This window comes from Chiroxiphia lanceolata, chromosome 25, assembly GCF_009829145.1.
Source record: "Chiroxiphia lanceolata isolate bChiLan1 chromosome 25, bChiLan1.pri, whole genome shotgun sequence".
Taxonomy (NCBI): Eukaryota; Metazoa; Chordata; class Aves; order Passeriformes; family Pipridae; genus Chiroxiphia; species Chiroxiphia lanceolata.
In genome coordinates, this window is record NC_045661.1 from 1,973,204 (window position 1) to 1,987,775 (window position 14,572).

A 14,572-nucleotide genomic window follows, 5' to 3' on the forward strand; every position below is an offset into this window, starting at 1 on the left:
CCACTGACCAGCTGTTCATTACAGAGTGAGGAGGGTTAAGTGCAGACCTCAGACTGGGGACCAGAAGGAGCTCAAGGGCTTATTTTGTCCTGATTTTCTCGCTCCTTGGGCTCACACTCCGAGGCTTCACACCTGGAGCCCTGAGAGAAGAGTTGTTTTTCCTGAGCTGCTTTGGTTTTCAAGAGAGCTCTTGTGCTCCTCGGGGCTGTGCCTGGCTCAGGGCAGCGGGTTGGGGCAGGAAGGCCTGGAGTGGTTTGTTTTGCAATAAGTGACTCTGCAGCCTTTAATCCCAAACAACCTTCCAAGAAACGGTCACATCCTTGGAGGAAAGTGCCCTTTGGATTTGGTGGTTCCCAGGGCAGATGGGATGTGTGTGTGTGTGTGTGAACTCCTTGGAAACAGGGCTCTCTTTCTGTTTTGCTCCTGTATTGACCCAGCCCAGAGGGATCCAGAGCCATGGACAGGCACCTCAGTCTTCCTAAAGTGCAGGTGGTGTTTTGCCTAATGTGGCATTTTTTGGGGAGGATAAATCTGGGAAGTTAAAGTGAATACTCCTCCCTGCACAACCTCAGGGTGCTGCTGCAGGAAGGCTGAGCACTGGAATGGGATGTGGGAGCTCTGGGTGGCCTGGGGTGTGAAGAAGTTCCCCCCTCTGCATCCCCCTCCCTGTCTGTCAAGGAGACCCTCGTGGCAGGGGGATGCACAGGGTGTTTTGGGGGGGCTGGAAGCAGAGCCCTGTGGGTGCTGAGGCACCAGGATTCTGGAGCAAAAAGCAGGAATTCCCTCAGCCTCCCAGACATAGGGAAGGAAGAAGATATTCCCACGGCCCCAGAGCATCTCTGCACGTCCTTGCCCTGCTCGAACTCACTTCTCTCCAAAGTATGATCCCTGGCACTTCAGCCACCACTCCAGCAGCTCCCTCTCCTGTCTTTCTGTCCTCAGACCTGGCTCAAGGGCACCTGCAGCTGGGACAGCTGGGCAGGGAATTCCGGGCCGACAGCAGCCCCCTCTCGCCGTCGGAGGTGGAAGGGCAGTCCCCGGTGGCCGTCAGGTACCGCAGCAACAACCAGCGCCGCTTCTCCATGGAGGCAAGTGCTGCTGCAGGCTGGGGAGGGGACAGGGGGGACATGGGAACCTCTGGCTGTCACCTCCCTGCTGGCTGGAAGAGCCGGTGTTGGGTTCGTGGGGACCTGGCAGTGCCAGACTCAGCATCACCCCCGTGCTACCTGACCGAGCCCAGGCACATCCCCATGAGCACATCACCCCCCTTTTCCCTTTTCCTCTCACTGAGGGTCCCACAGATGCTGCCCCATCACTTCCCCCTCCATAGCAGCTCTCCCTTCATCACCCATCTCCTCTGTCCCTCTCTGCAGGACGTCAGCAAACGCCTCTCCCTGCCCATGGACATCCGCCTGCCCCCCGAGTTCCTGCAGAAGCTGCAGATGGAGAGCCCGGAGTTCCCCAAGCCCCTGAGCAGGATGTCCCGACGGGCTTCCCTCGTAAGGCTCACTGTGCACTCGGGCTGTGCCAGGGGAGGGGCAGCTTGGGCAGCAGGAGGAATTTCCTCCTGGAAAGGGCGCTCAGGCATTGGAAGGGGCTGCCCGGGGAGGTGGTGGAGTCCCCACCCCTGGAGGTGTCCAAGGACGTGGCCCTCAGTGCTCTGGGCAGGGGGACAAGGTGGGGGTCAGTCAATCAGTCTTGGAGGTCTTTCCCAACCCAAAGAACTCTGTGATCCCGAGATCTGGATCCCCTCCCCACTCCATGATCCCGAGATCTTCATCCCCTCCCCACTCTGTGATCCCGAGATCTTCATCCCCTCCCCACTCTGTGATCCCGAGATCTGCATCCCCTCCCCACCCTGTGATCCTGAGATCTGCATCCCCTCCCCACCCTGTGATTCTGAGATCTGCATCCCCTCCCCACTCTGTGATCCCGAGATCTGCATCCCCTCCCCACTCTGTGATCCCGAGATCTGCATCCCCTCCCCACTCTGTGATCCCGAGATCTGCATCCCCTCCCCACTCTGTGATCCCGAGATCTGCATCCCCTCTGCACTCTGTGATCCCGAGATCTGCAGATCCCCTCCCCGTTCACACCTCAGTGCTGCTGTGCCGTTCCCCAGGCCTGCACATTCCTTCCCTCACCTGTGCACACACCTGACTGTCCCCTTGGCCAGGCTCCTTCCCCGGGGGAGGAGGTGGGAACCCTCCTGCAGTTTGGCAAGTGCTGGAGCCTCTGCTGGTTGAAATGCAAATGTGGATAAATAATGAATTAGCCCTCGCATTAGTGCTGGCATTTCAGCTTCTTTTGCTGCAGAGAAGCAGCACAAAGTAGGAGCAGAAACTCTGTGCCCTGTGTCCAGCTGTGCAGGGACCTGTCCTGCTGCCCAGGGGTGCCCAGTGCTGACAGGTACCACAGCCAGGTCTCAGAAGGCATCTTTGGAGCCAACATGCCTGTTCAGGGGGAAGGAGGAGGACAGGAGAGCTCGCATTTACCTGCCTGTGCTGTCTAATCAATAAAATAGACACAGCCAGAGGGTTGTGTCATTAATATTCATGGTCCCCTCCATGAATAAGGAATGTGGCTCCAGGGGTTGTGCAGCACCTCTGGATTGCAGAAGCCACTTCGTTTCCCTGCTCAGGACGTGGCAGTTCCCAGGGCACAGGGATGGTTTGGGGAGTCAGTGGAGTATAAACCCCACTGTTCCCCTGGGATTTGCTGCTTCAAATCCAGCCTGGGCGAGCAAGAAAGCAGCTTCCCAGCTTGGGAGAGCTGGGTGGGCTGTCAGTGCCTTCCCCTGGGGCAGAGCTGGGGGGCTGCAGGAGCACCCCAGACCTGGGGCTGCTGGTTCTGCCTGGGCACGGGGTGGGGGGACCCCCTTCGGGGGCTCCCCAGGGTCCCTTTCCCTGCCTGCTGGGTGCCAGGTGCCCATCCAGCTCCATCTGCTGGTGAGCAGCGTGGCAGGAGCCCTCGGATCAGGGCTGGGGGGTCTCGGGGGTGGGCTGGAGGCAGAGCTGCTGGGATTACAACGAGGGAACTGGATTTTGGGGGAGAAGGGCACCATTTTGTTAAAGCTTCAGGAGCAGTGGTTTGCCCTGTGCCTTGGAGCCTGTGCTGCTGGGAATCACCCCTTTCCCTGGCACACACCTGATCCCAGCTCGCTGAGGAGGTGTCTCTGTCCCCACAGAAAATTGCAGTTTCAGGGGGTCTGCTGGGAGTGACACCTGAATCCATGGATTTGCAGGGGCTGTGCTGCTGTCACTGGGTACACGAGAGCAGATCCCAGCAGCTCATTAAGGAGTTACTGTTCCAAGTGGGAAAACCTCCCTTTCACACTTGATTTGAGCAGCACACAGAGGAATGAGCAGTCACAGCGAGACCAGACGTAGGGAAGCACTCCTGGACAGGCTGGGAGAAGGATCCCATGGGGCTTCTCCCACAAAAAGGGCATTTGTAAATCACAGCTCCTGTTCCCACTGCTGGTGGTGTGTCAGGCTGGTGGGTGGGAGAAGAGGACACAGGGGTGGCAGGGGCAGGCTGAGGATGCAGGTCCATCCATCCCACTTAAGCAGCTGGGCTGTTGGGAAGGTTTTCTGATGGATTGCCTGCACAGCTTCTCCAGGAAATTAATGGACTCGATGTGCTTGGATCAGCTGGCAAACACCTGCCTTGACTGATCTGCCCCAAAACTGTCACTGCCCAGCGTCCCTGACCTTATCCCTGGAGGTGGAGCCATCCCTGGATGAGACACCACCCCCAGTGATGTTTTCCTTTCTCTGTTACAGTCAGATATTGGGTTTGGGAAGCTGGAGACCTACGTTAAACTGGACAAACTGGGGGAGGTGAGTATCCTATGGAGTATCCTATTCATTCCCTGTAAGGAACTAAATAAAGTCCCAAGGGCAGCTTGAAACACAAAGGGCAGATTTCTTTAATAAATTCCAAAATTCAATAAAGCCAAATTTCTTCAATATCCAAGAACATTTAGACCAAGTCTTTCTGTGGAGTTCAGACCTGGCCCTGGCACTTCAAATGGTCCTTCCTCCAAATGTTTTGGGGACATCAGTGCTGTGCCAGGCTGGGAAATGGGCTGCAGGGCTTCTTATCTCTCTCCCCCTCCCAGGGCACCTACGCCACCGTCTTCAAGGGACGCAGCAAACTGACAGAAAACCTCGTGGCCCTGAAGGAAATCCGGCTGGAGCACGAGGAGGGGGCTCCTTGCACGGCCATCAGGGAAGGTGAGGCCAGGGGGGCTCGTCCCCATCACAGGCAGGTTTGGGGTGGGTGGTGCAGGGGGATGTCTGTGCCTGGGATCACTCCAGCTGGATTTGGGGTGGGTGCTGCAGGGGTACCTGTGGTCAGTCCCAGCTGGATTTGGGGTGGGTGGTGCAGGGGGATGTCTGTGGTCAGCCCTGTGTGGATTTGGGGTGGGTGGTGCAGGGGATGTCTGTGGTCAGCCCCAGGTGGATTTGGGGTGGGTGGTGCAGGGGTACCTGTGGTCAGTCCCAGATGGATTTGGGGTGGGTGGTGCAGGGGATGTCTGTGGTCAGCCTCAGGTGGATTTGGGGTGGGTGGTGCAGGGGGATGTCTGTGGTCAGTCCCAGCTGGATTTGGGGTGGGTGGTGCAGGGGGATGTCTGTGGTCAGCCGTGTGTGGATTTGGGGTGGGTGGTGCAGGGGGTACCTGTGGTCAGTCCCAGCTGGATTTAGGGTGGGTGGTGCAGGGGATGTCTGTGGTCAGCCGTGTGTGGATTTGGGGTGGGTGGTGCAGGGGGTACCTGTGGCCAGCCCCTGGTCCTGCTGCCCCAACCTGTCCCCTGCCCCCCAAACCTCACAGTGTCGCTGCTGAAGAACCTGAAGCACGCCAACATCGTGACCCTGCACGACATCATCCACACCGAGCGCTCCCTCACCCTCGTCTTCGAGTACCTGGTGGGTCTGGGGGCTCTCTGGGAACGGGGGGACAGTGTAGGTGGGTGATGGGGGCCAGGGGAAGGACAGGCTGACCTGTGCTTCCCACTGCAGGACAATGACCTCAAGCAGTACCTGGATAACTGTGGGAACCTGATGAGCGTGCACAACGTGAAGGTAAAGGGGGGGTGCCCCCCTGCCCCTGCATGTGGGGAGCTCACCCGGAGGCAGGGGAAGGCTGGAGACTCCTTCTCCCTTCAGTTCAGCCCTGTTACTCCTCTTTGGCTTTTTTCAGCCTGTTCTGACGCTCCACCAGCATTTCTCTGGTCACTGCCACCCTAAATAAAATCACTGTGTGTGCAGACCTGACTGACCCCCCTTTCTGTGTCTCTGTGATGGGCCTGAACCCTTCCCTAGAGTGTGTCCCACCCCAGGCCAGCTTGGAGGGGTCTTTCCTGGCCATGAGTTTGGGATACCTCGAGGCAGGTTCATTTTTAGGGGCCCGTGTCCTAAAAATGCTGCGTGCAAACCCCTTCTCCTCCCCGCAGATCTTCATGTTCCAGCTGCTGCGGGGTCTGGCTTATTGCCACGGGAGGAAGATCCTGCACCGAGACCTCAAACCCCAGAACCTGCTCATCAACGAGAGGGGGGAGCTCAAACTGGCTGATTTTGGTAGGTGACCCTCTCCGGGGATGGTGCAGCGTTAGGAGGAGCTGCAGCTCCTTGATGTCCGTCCCTTCCCTCCCCAGGACTCGCCAGGGCCAAGTCAGTCCCCACAAAAACATATTCCAACGAGGTGGTGACGCTGTGGTACCGCCCCCCCGACGTTCTGCTGGGATCCACGGAATATTCCACCCCCATCGACATGTGGTGAGTCACAGCCCCGAATGGAGCTCCCTGGGCTCTCTGGGGTGCTGGGTCAGGCGTTTCCATCCCCATCCCCACGGTGTTGGTTATGCCAGAGGGTGGGGGGGCTCTCCCAGAGCTGTTTTCCATGTCCCCTGGGGGTCGAGGTCTCCAGAACGTGCTGTCCCCATCGGGGTGAGAGGTGATTAGAAAGGACAGAGCTCCTGGAGGTCATTTCCCTGCTCCAGGAGCCTCATCCCTGGAAAAGGAGGAGGGGGGGGAAAGGCCCGCGGGGCTCGTCCCTCCCTAATCCCGGGGGTGTCTCCCGCGCTCCAGGGGCGTGGGGTGCATCCACTACGAGATGGTGACGGGGCGGCCCATGTTCCCCGGCTCCACGGTGAAGGAGGAGCTGCACCTTATCTTCAGGCTGCTGGGTGAGGGCTGCGCTGTGCCCGCGTCCCCACGCGAGGGCAGTGGCTGCCCGCGGGAGCGGCGGCGGGAGCGGGCACGGCCGGGATGGGGCGGGAGGGGGAAAGCGGGAGTGGGATGGGGCAGGAGGGGGTGGGTTGATGTGGGATGGCGTGGATTGGGGTGGGCAGGAGTGAACAGGGTTGGGCAGGCGTGGGATGGGGTGTGCAGGAGTGAGAAGGGGTGGGCTGGCAAGGGGTGGGGTGGGCAGAGGTGGGCACACGTGCTCTGGGGTGGGCAGGGTTTGGCAGGGGTGGGATGGTGTGGGCAGAGGTGGGCACACGTGCTCTGGTGGGGGCAGGAGGACACAGGGGTGGGCAGGCATGGGGTAGCAGGGCAAGTGTGAGCAGGGGGGTGGGCAGGGCTGGTCTGGCACAGGTAGGGGTGGGCAGAGTCTACCCACAGCCCCCTTCCAGGCTGGCAGAGGTGGCAGGGTGAGGTGCTCCTCGCTGGCTGCCCCGGGCAGTGCCAGCCATATCCTCTCTCTCTCGGGGGCAGGAGACCCACACTCAGGAGGCTTTTCCTTCTGTACCAAATGACCATGACAGGTTCCCCTCTGCCCCCCTCGCAGGTACCCCCACAGAGGACACCTGGCCTGGGATCACATCCAACGAGGAGTTCAAGGCTTACAACTTCACCCAGTACCGAGCCCAGCCCTTGATAAATCACGCCCCCAGGTACCTCCTGGAGCAGGGACACCAAAGCCATGGGGGGCTTGTGCTGGGTGGAACGGGGAGCCTGGGGAGACCAGTTTCATTTTCTCCTTGTGGTGCTGGAGGCTGCAGTGCCTCTTGTCCCTGGGTGCAATTGTGTGACTGTCTCCTGGTTTTATTCCCTCTTTCTCTCAGGCTGGACTCAGAAGGCATTGACCTGCTGACAAACCTCCTTCTGGTGAGTGGCAGAGGAACCCAGGTGGGTGGCAAAGGGATTTGTTCCAGGGAAGGTGCTCTGGCTGCCCTCACACTGGCACTGGAGCCGGGCAGGAGAGGAGCTGTGGCTGCAGGATCAGCCCTGGCCCTACAGCTGTCCCAAAGCACCTCCCACCAAGGCTGGTGAACCCTTTACCCTGTGTCCTCTCCCACACAAGTGAGAGGGCACAAAGCTGATGATCCATGAGGTACAACGTGGCCAGGGCATTCCTGTGCTCCCACAGCGTGTGCTGTGCCCTGGGCTGCCACAAATGGCACTGGGAACCGCCTGCACCCCCCCCACGCCGGGTTTGTCACCCAGCACGTGGCATTGCTGGGGCTCTCAGAGGGGCAGAGGTGCGCAGATGTGCCCACACGTGGCCTCTGTGCCCGCTGGGCACCGTCCCACCCGTGCAGACCGTGTGTAACGCCCTCTCTCTGGGGCTTTGTGCAGTACAGGGTCAAGAGCCGGATCTCAGCAGAGGCAGCCCTGCAGCACCCCTACTTCAAGAGCCTGGGAGACAGGGTGCACCTCCTGCCTGACAGTAAGTGCTGCCTGTCCCCTCGTGCGGAGCAGAAAGGGGTTCCTGGGCAGCCCCAGGGGGTGGGTGGTTGGCAGCCCCTTGTCTTTGCTCACTCAGAGGTGCTCCTGCAGCAGGGTGGGGTGGGAGCTGGATGGCTGTGGGAGCAAGGAATAATTTAGGCAGGATGGGTAGGAATAGGAGAGAGAGAGAGAAGAGCTCTGATGAGAGGCCACACATCAGGGCTGTCCCTCCCCCAGCTCTGGGGTTGTGGATCAGCTGCACTGACCCCTCTCTCTGCCCCCTCTGCCCAGATGCCTCCATCTTCTCCCTGAAGGAGATCCAGCTTCAAAAGGACCCTGGATACCGAGGTTCAGCCTTCCAGCAGTCAGGTAGGACTGGGGAAAAGCCCTCTGCCCTCTCCCAAGTGGTGCCATGGATCATGCTGGCACTGGGGTTACTCCCAGTGGGTCCCACGTAGGAAAAAGCCAAACCTGCTCCCTGTTACCTCCTTTAGTCCACAAATTACCCCTGGGACATCCTTGCTTGTCACCTACCACGGTACTAAAGTCACTTTTAGGTGTCCTGAGGCACAGCTCCCTCCTCCCTGGATGCCACGGGCTCGGGATCTCCCAGCCCAGAGCACCTCAGGGCTCAGCTGCTCTGCAGAGCCACTGTCTGACCTCCCTGACCCATCTCTCTCTCTCTCTCTCTCTCTCTCTCTCTCTCTCTTCCTCAGCCCGAGGGAAGAACAGGAGGCAGAGTATATTTTAAACCTGGATCTCATGTTCCCCTTGTCACCATGGAGATGGAAGCACTGAGAAAGGAGACAGGCAGCGAGCTCCCACCCGACCCCCCGCAGGATTCCCGGCCGGGGCAGGACAGTGCTGAAGTGCCCTCGGCCTCAGGATGTCCCTGTGTGTCCCCAAACCCCCTGGAGCTGCTGCTGATGGACCTGTGGCCTTGTTTTCCCCCTCTTGTTTCTGTGTTGTCCCCGTCAGACACGTGAGCTGCCACCACCCCCCCCCGAGCAGGGGCTCCACTGAGGAGCTGCAGGACCACGAGCTTGTACAGCTGCACCCCGGGGGTGAGCTGGGCACCCTGGGGGTTCTGTGAAGCACGGGGTGGGGTCTCCAAAGCTGTGGTGTCTGGCCCAGGCAGGCGTTTCTGAACATGTACCTTTGCTCAGACAACCTGCTCTGCACCCCCAGTTTCTCGGGGGGGGACACTTTGCAGCTGCGAGTCGTGGGCATGACCCAGCCTGGCACTGGGAGGCTGCCCCTGGAGCACAGAAACCAGGGAAGCCCTCCCCTTGTTTCCCTTGCTTCTGCCTGCAGAGCCCCTTGTTTTTCTCTCCCCATCTTTGGTACCTGAGTCCTGACAAGGATGGGGCAGCTGGAAGGGGAGGGCTCCCCGTCGCTTTTCCTCCCACATCTCCCCCTCCTTGCCGTCGTCGTGGTCCCAAATTCAGCCAGCTGGGATGTCCCAAATTCAGCCAGCTGGGATGTCCCAAATTCAGCCAGCTGGGATGTCCTGAGCTGGGGGGGGGCAGGTACCTGTGCAGAGGAGGTGCCAGGTGAGCCCTGGCTCTGTGCTGTGCCCTCCAACCAGCCTTTCCCAGGCGCCCACGGAGCAGCCCCTTCCTCATCCCCCCACAGCCACGACCCTCTCTGACCCCACAAGGGGCAGGGTGGGGGTCCCAGGCAGTGTCTCAGGAGCACATTTCCCCCCCAGTCCCATCCCTGAGCCCCCCCAGCACAAGGCAGAGCCCAAGTCCCTCGGCAGCAGAGCTGCACACGCCCACCTCAGCGCGCTTCTCCCCGGAGGAAGGGGGAGAGGTGCCAAACCTCCCACAGCTCAGCTGTGGGCACCAGAAATAGAGCTGGAGAGAAGCAAACCGTCCCTCGAGCCTCCCTGCCTGCCCTCGGAGTGGGGATTGTCCCAGCCCTGGCTCAGATGGCTCTGGGGACAGGGGGAGGTGTGAGGTGTGAGCGTGCTGTGCTGGCTGGAGGCTGCCCTGGCTGTGTTTTCCCCTCCACACCCTTCAGGAAGATGCCAAATCCATCCTGAGCGAAGGGGCCCTGCTGCACCTCTCCCCCACAGCCTGCAAACAGCCTGCAAGTGTGTGAGCATGGCCAGAAGTCTCTCTACTGTACGTTATTCCTGTCATTTCCTTGGACGACTGGTCCCCTCACCCACCGCTCCTGCAGCCCGGGGGTGTGACCAGGAGGATCTGGACGTGGCCAGTGCTGTGGGTGCCACCTGGGACCGGCCTGGCAGGGTGTGCTGGTGCATTGGGGTGCCCTGCTCAGGGGATGGCAGCTCCCTGCGCTGCTGTTCCCCCACGGAGCGAGGGCTGGTTTCTGCTTTGCTGTGCGTCATTTCCTCTGTGAGCCTTGGAAAACACGCAGCAGGAGGATAAAAGTGGGGACTCCAGAGGTCCCCAGAGCCCCCGGGACGGCTCCTCCCCGGGCCGGTGCTGGCTGCTCCCTGTGAGCTTCCCCATCCCAGCCAAGCTGTCGATTGGGGTCTGTCCTAGACAAGCATCCAGACGTCTGCATTGTTTGAGGTTTGCCCATCCCTGCTCTGTTCCCTCTCGCCGTGTCCAGCTCCCAGCAGGCTGAATAGCTCATTAATTGTTTCCATTTGATAGGGAAGAGCGTGAGCAGCCACCAGCCCCAGTGACGCAGTTCAGCCCCGTGGCAGAGCCGTGTTCTCCCGGCCCCATTCCCGGCTCCTGCTGCCGGGGCTGCTCCCGGGGAGCTCCGCCGAGGGAAGGGTTGGCTGGAGCCACTCTGGGCTCTCACTCTGCCCTCTTTTCCTTCCGCAAAGGAATTTCCTCGGCACGGCAGGGATCTGTGGGGCAGGCTTGCACTTCCCGGGGCTCCCATCAGGAATTAGCAGCTCGGCAGGGAGGAGGGCTCAGGGGGTGCTGCAGCACCTTCAGGTCCCTGGGGGAGAGGAGTGCTGCTGTGCCCGGGGGAACAGAGCCTGGATCAGACCAGGGAGAGCAGGAATCTCCTTCACCCAGCCTTGGGAAGCCCACTCAGGACACGTGTGAGCAGCCCTTGTGCAGTTTTCTTGCTTGGCATTGCCATGCCCTTGGGGCATAACCTTCCTGGGGCATTGGATGCCCAGCTGAGCCATCCCACATTCCCACTGGGAGGATGGAGACAGGACACACCGGATCAGTGTGACCTCAGCTCCCCCTCCATCAGACAGATATTCCTGCTGAAGGTCGAAGTCACCTACAGACACCACTGGGGGAAAGATTTAGCCATGACCATGGAGCCAGGGGGCATTCCCAGGGTCAGACAAGGCAAAGACAAAGGGCCTGGTGGCTCCTGTTTATTCTTTCCTAACCTTTGCCTTTCCTACAAATCCTCCCCAGAGGAGACACTATTATTTATTTGCCACTAACAGCCCCAATCTGAGATAACCCCTTTTGTTCCACGCATTTAGTGGGTATTTGATTCCCACCGAGGAGGTGATAGGCTGTGTAAATATTTGGTGCCCCACTGAGCAAGGTGAGCCTGGAGCCAAATCCCTCTTCTGCATCTCTGGGATAACATTCCAGTCTCCATCAGCTTGGCTTTATGAGGAGAGAGATCTCTTGGATACCCCCCTCTCTCCCCCCTGTGCCCGCTCCAGCAGCTCATCCCTGGCAGGAAGATCTTTCCCAGGTCTTGGAGCACCAGCCAGCTCCCAAGTTGGATTTCATATTAAAATTCTGGGAATTTCTGTGGCTCTCCAGCATTTTCTTTTGTTGTTGTTGTTGTTTTATGGATTCTCCCATCCAGTGCTTTGTGGAGCAGCTGCCACTCCTGGCAGATGGGGAGTCCTGACAAAAGGAAATTGTTGCTTTGTTCTTTTACACATTTTTCTTGGAATTTTTTCTCTTTTTGTTTGGTTGTTTGTTGTTTTTTTTTTTTTTACCAGTCCTGGTGAAAAATGGGAGTTTTGGCCATTCCCTCAGGAAAGGCTGTGTTCTCTTCAGCTCATGGCTTGGTAAAGGAAAATAAGTAAAGTGATGTGTAAAGCAAGGGCTGTGTTTGGGACAACAGTAACACTTGGAGGCAGAGCTGGTTCACCTGATTTCATCTCTCCATTCCCACCTGCACACGCCTTTCCTGGCCCAACCCTTTGCCAGATCTATGGTAAGATTTTAAACAACAAAACTACATTGTATCTTGGAGACTGAGGACAAAATAAATGCCTTTTTTTATTTTTTTTCCTCTCCCTTACACACGAGTTAAAAAAAAACCCAACCCAATTAAAGGGCATTTTCCCAAGGTTCTCCAGTGTTTTCTTTGGGGTTTTTTCACCTGATCTCACCTGCCAAAAGCTCTGGCTCTGCCTGGTGGTGCTGCTCCAGCTGTGCTGCACATCTGCCCTGTCTCTGTGTGCCCTTGTAAAAGCCGATTTCGGATGTCCCTGAGCACCCCCTGGCTGGGCACAAACGCTCTGAAACCCGTTTTCGAGTTTCTCCTCCCTCCTCAGCATCGTGCTTGTCCTGCAAGCAGGAAAAATGGATGCAAGTGGCCAGGATGCCCAAACTGTGAACGTCCTCTGGTGTTGATTCGTTTGCAGAAGAGCAGTAATGTATTTAACGAGTGTTGTACGAACGAAAGACGCGTTTTAAAAGAAACGGTTTTAAAGATTTATTCCGAAAGGAGCAACCATTTCTTTCTTTTTTTCTTTTTTTTTTTTTTTTTTAAATAGAAAGTTTTTCTGGAATAAATGGAAAGGCACAAAGGAAAGCAAAAAAAAAAAAAAAAAAAAGAATAAAAGATTGTATCCATCTACCAGTCTGGTGTCTCTGTGTTTAATAAGAATATTTCAGTTTTTGCATTTCAGGTGTGACACGGACTGTTTGGTGGCCGTGCTCATTTTATTGCTAAGGCTTTAATATTTAATTTAAATATTTAATTTAAAATATTTAATTTAAGTATTTAATTTAAATATAATAATTTACATTATTATATTACATCTCAAATATTGCATTATTATGAGTTGTGAACGCCCCAAAGCCAAGGCTGGACAACAAACTGTGTGGAATATGGGATGGGTTTGCACAGGATATAATTTTTCTCTTTTCTTTTTTTTTTTGCTAGGAGAAGGACCTGCTTTGGTTTTTGAGTTTCAGGTAGGTGGGGCTGAAGGAAGGGGATTCATCTCAGGTGGGCAGGTCCCTTGGCAGGGTGAGCTGCTCCGTGGTGGGTGTTCATTCTGTGCCATTCCCTTCCGTGCCACCTTTGCTCCTTCCCACAGAATCATTCCCACGGCTTTCCCTGCTGCTCCAGGACACCTTTCCTGCCACCAGGGCACTTTTGGGCTGGGTGTGGTGAACTCCCAAAGAGCAGAAAAGGAGTTTGCCCAGCAGCTGACCTTTGCAGGGGACTGAAACCCAAGACCGGGGAGACTTGTGCGTAATAGGAAGGTGTTTCTGTGGTCCCTTGCGTGGCTCCTGAGGCCCTAAATAAATATTGCCATAAGCCTATCGGGCAAATAAAGCCCAAGGCTGACAAGCCCAGCCCAGGCTTGCAAACCAGCCAGAGGGCAGAGCTGGGGAAGGGACAGGGGAGCCCTTTTTCCCACAGATCCAGCAGCTAAAATCCCCCTGGGATCAGAGTTACTCAGCTCCACTGTCCCCTTTGCATATTCCTGCTCTCTGCTCTGTCAGTGCTGGGGAGAATCTCCAGCCACCAGTGCCCTGGGAATGTGGGAAGAGCCAGAGCTGGGGCACGAGGGGCCCTGTGGGATCTTTGGGACCGGGCTGTGGTGTGAGCCCGTGGATGATGGGCTGGTTTAGGGAAGGGGACAGTGCCCTTCACCCCCTTCCTTGGGCTGCAGCTCCAGCCCTCCCAGCCTGAGTCACGTTCCGGGGCTGGCGTGGGCAGGTCCCCAGTAACAACCTGTTTGCCAAACCAGTTCCTCCATCTGCTGCTCTCATTCCTCCAGTGCCGCAGCTGCCGGAGCTGCATCCGGGGGAATGCTGCCCAGCACCCCCAGCCCACACCCCCCTCCTGGCTTCCAGACATTCCCAGCTGCCCAAACAGCCCAAGTATTCCCTCGGGGAGTCCTCCTGCCTCGCCAGGATGCTCCAGCCGGGTCACTGGTTGCTCCCCGGGTCTCAGGGTGTATCTGTCCATGAGGCTGGTGTGACACCTGCTGCCCTCCACGGGATTATCTGAGTGTCATCACATTCCTGGGGCATTTTGGGGAGGCTCAGCCTGGCTTGTTCCCTTGCAGCCAACCCCCTGGGCCGTGGTTTTAGTGCCCTAAGCAGAGCTCAGCCGTGGTGGGGGTGTGACTTGTTCCAGTCAGGTTGGGCGGCAGGAAAACGTGTAGGTGAGCACTTCCCCCTTCAGACAAGTGTTACAAAATCTGTGACAACTGGGCCAAGATTTCAGGCTGATGTTTGGCCTGGAAGTGGAGCCAAGCTTTCCAAACCACACTGTGTGTTTTGAAACTCTTGACCCCGAAGCACACGAGGTGAACACCTCTCTCGTGTGCCCATTCGGGTTCCTGAGCATCTCTCAGGCAGCCAAGAATGATTTGACTCATCCCAGGGGGAAGTTTACCCAGTGTTGTAAGAAGCATCCTGCCCTCTCTCAGTCGGTGATTCAGAGTTATTTTCTTATCTGCTCAAGCTTGCTTGGTGCTGGCTTTTTTGGAGGCATCAAAGTTCCCATCTCCAAATGTACACGTGGCTCTCGGACCCATCACACTGGCACTCTGGGATGACTCTTGTGGTTTCTGAGGGGGTCAGCCCAGATTTGCCCTTTGTGGCCTTTGGCAAAAGAAGGACAGGGAAAACTTGAGCAATCTCTCAGCCCCAGGCTTGGCCAAGCTGCCAACACTGGCAAAAGCCTTGGGGGAGCCTGTCCCCAAGCACCTGCTGTCCCAAGCCCAGCTG

The 14,572-nt window shown here is 57.5% G+C and overlaps 1 protein-coding gene across 2 annotated transcripts in view; it reads left to right on the forward strand.

Moving 5' to 3' along the window:
• Positions 1-11,905, forward strand: part of CDK18 (cyclin dependent kinase 18) — a 36,384-nt gene extending 24,479 nt beyond the window's left edge. For both annotated transcript variants that reach the window (XM_032710972.1, XM_032710973.1), the window contains 14 exons: positions 943-1,088; positions 1,374-1,499; positions 3,786-3,842; positions 4,124-4,238; positions 4,837-4,931; positions 5,025-5,087; positions 5,459-5,582; positions 5,660-5,780; positions 6,093-6,190; positions 6,796-6,901; positions 7,073-7,115; positions 7,587-7,677; positions 7,968-8,045; positions 8,393-11,905. In XM_032710972.1, coding sequence (XP_032566863.1) covers positions 943-1,088; positions 1,374-1,499; positions 3,786-3,842; positions 4,124-4,238; positions 4,837-4,931; positions 5,025-5,087; positions 5,459-5,582; positions 5,660-5,780; positions 6,093-6,190; positions 6,796-6,901; positions 7,073-7,115; positions 7,587-7,677; positions 7,968-8,045; positions 8,393-8,427 — 1,298 coding nt within the window. In that variant the 3' untranslated portion in view covers positions 8,428-11,905. The remainder of the gene's footprint in view (positions 1-942; positions 1,089-1,373; positions 1,500-3,785; positions 3,843-4,123; positions 4,239-4,836; positions 4,932-5,024; positions 5,088-5,458; positions 5,583-5,659; positions 5,781-6,092; positions 6,191-6,795; positions 6,902-7,072; positions 7,116-7,586; positions 7,678-7,967; positions 8,046-8,392) is intronic.
• The last annotated feature ends 2,667 nt before the right edge of the window (positions 11,906-14,572 follow it).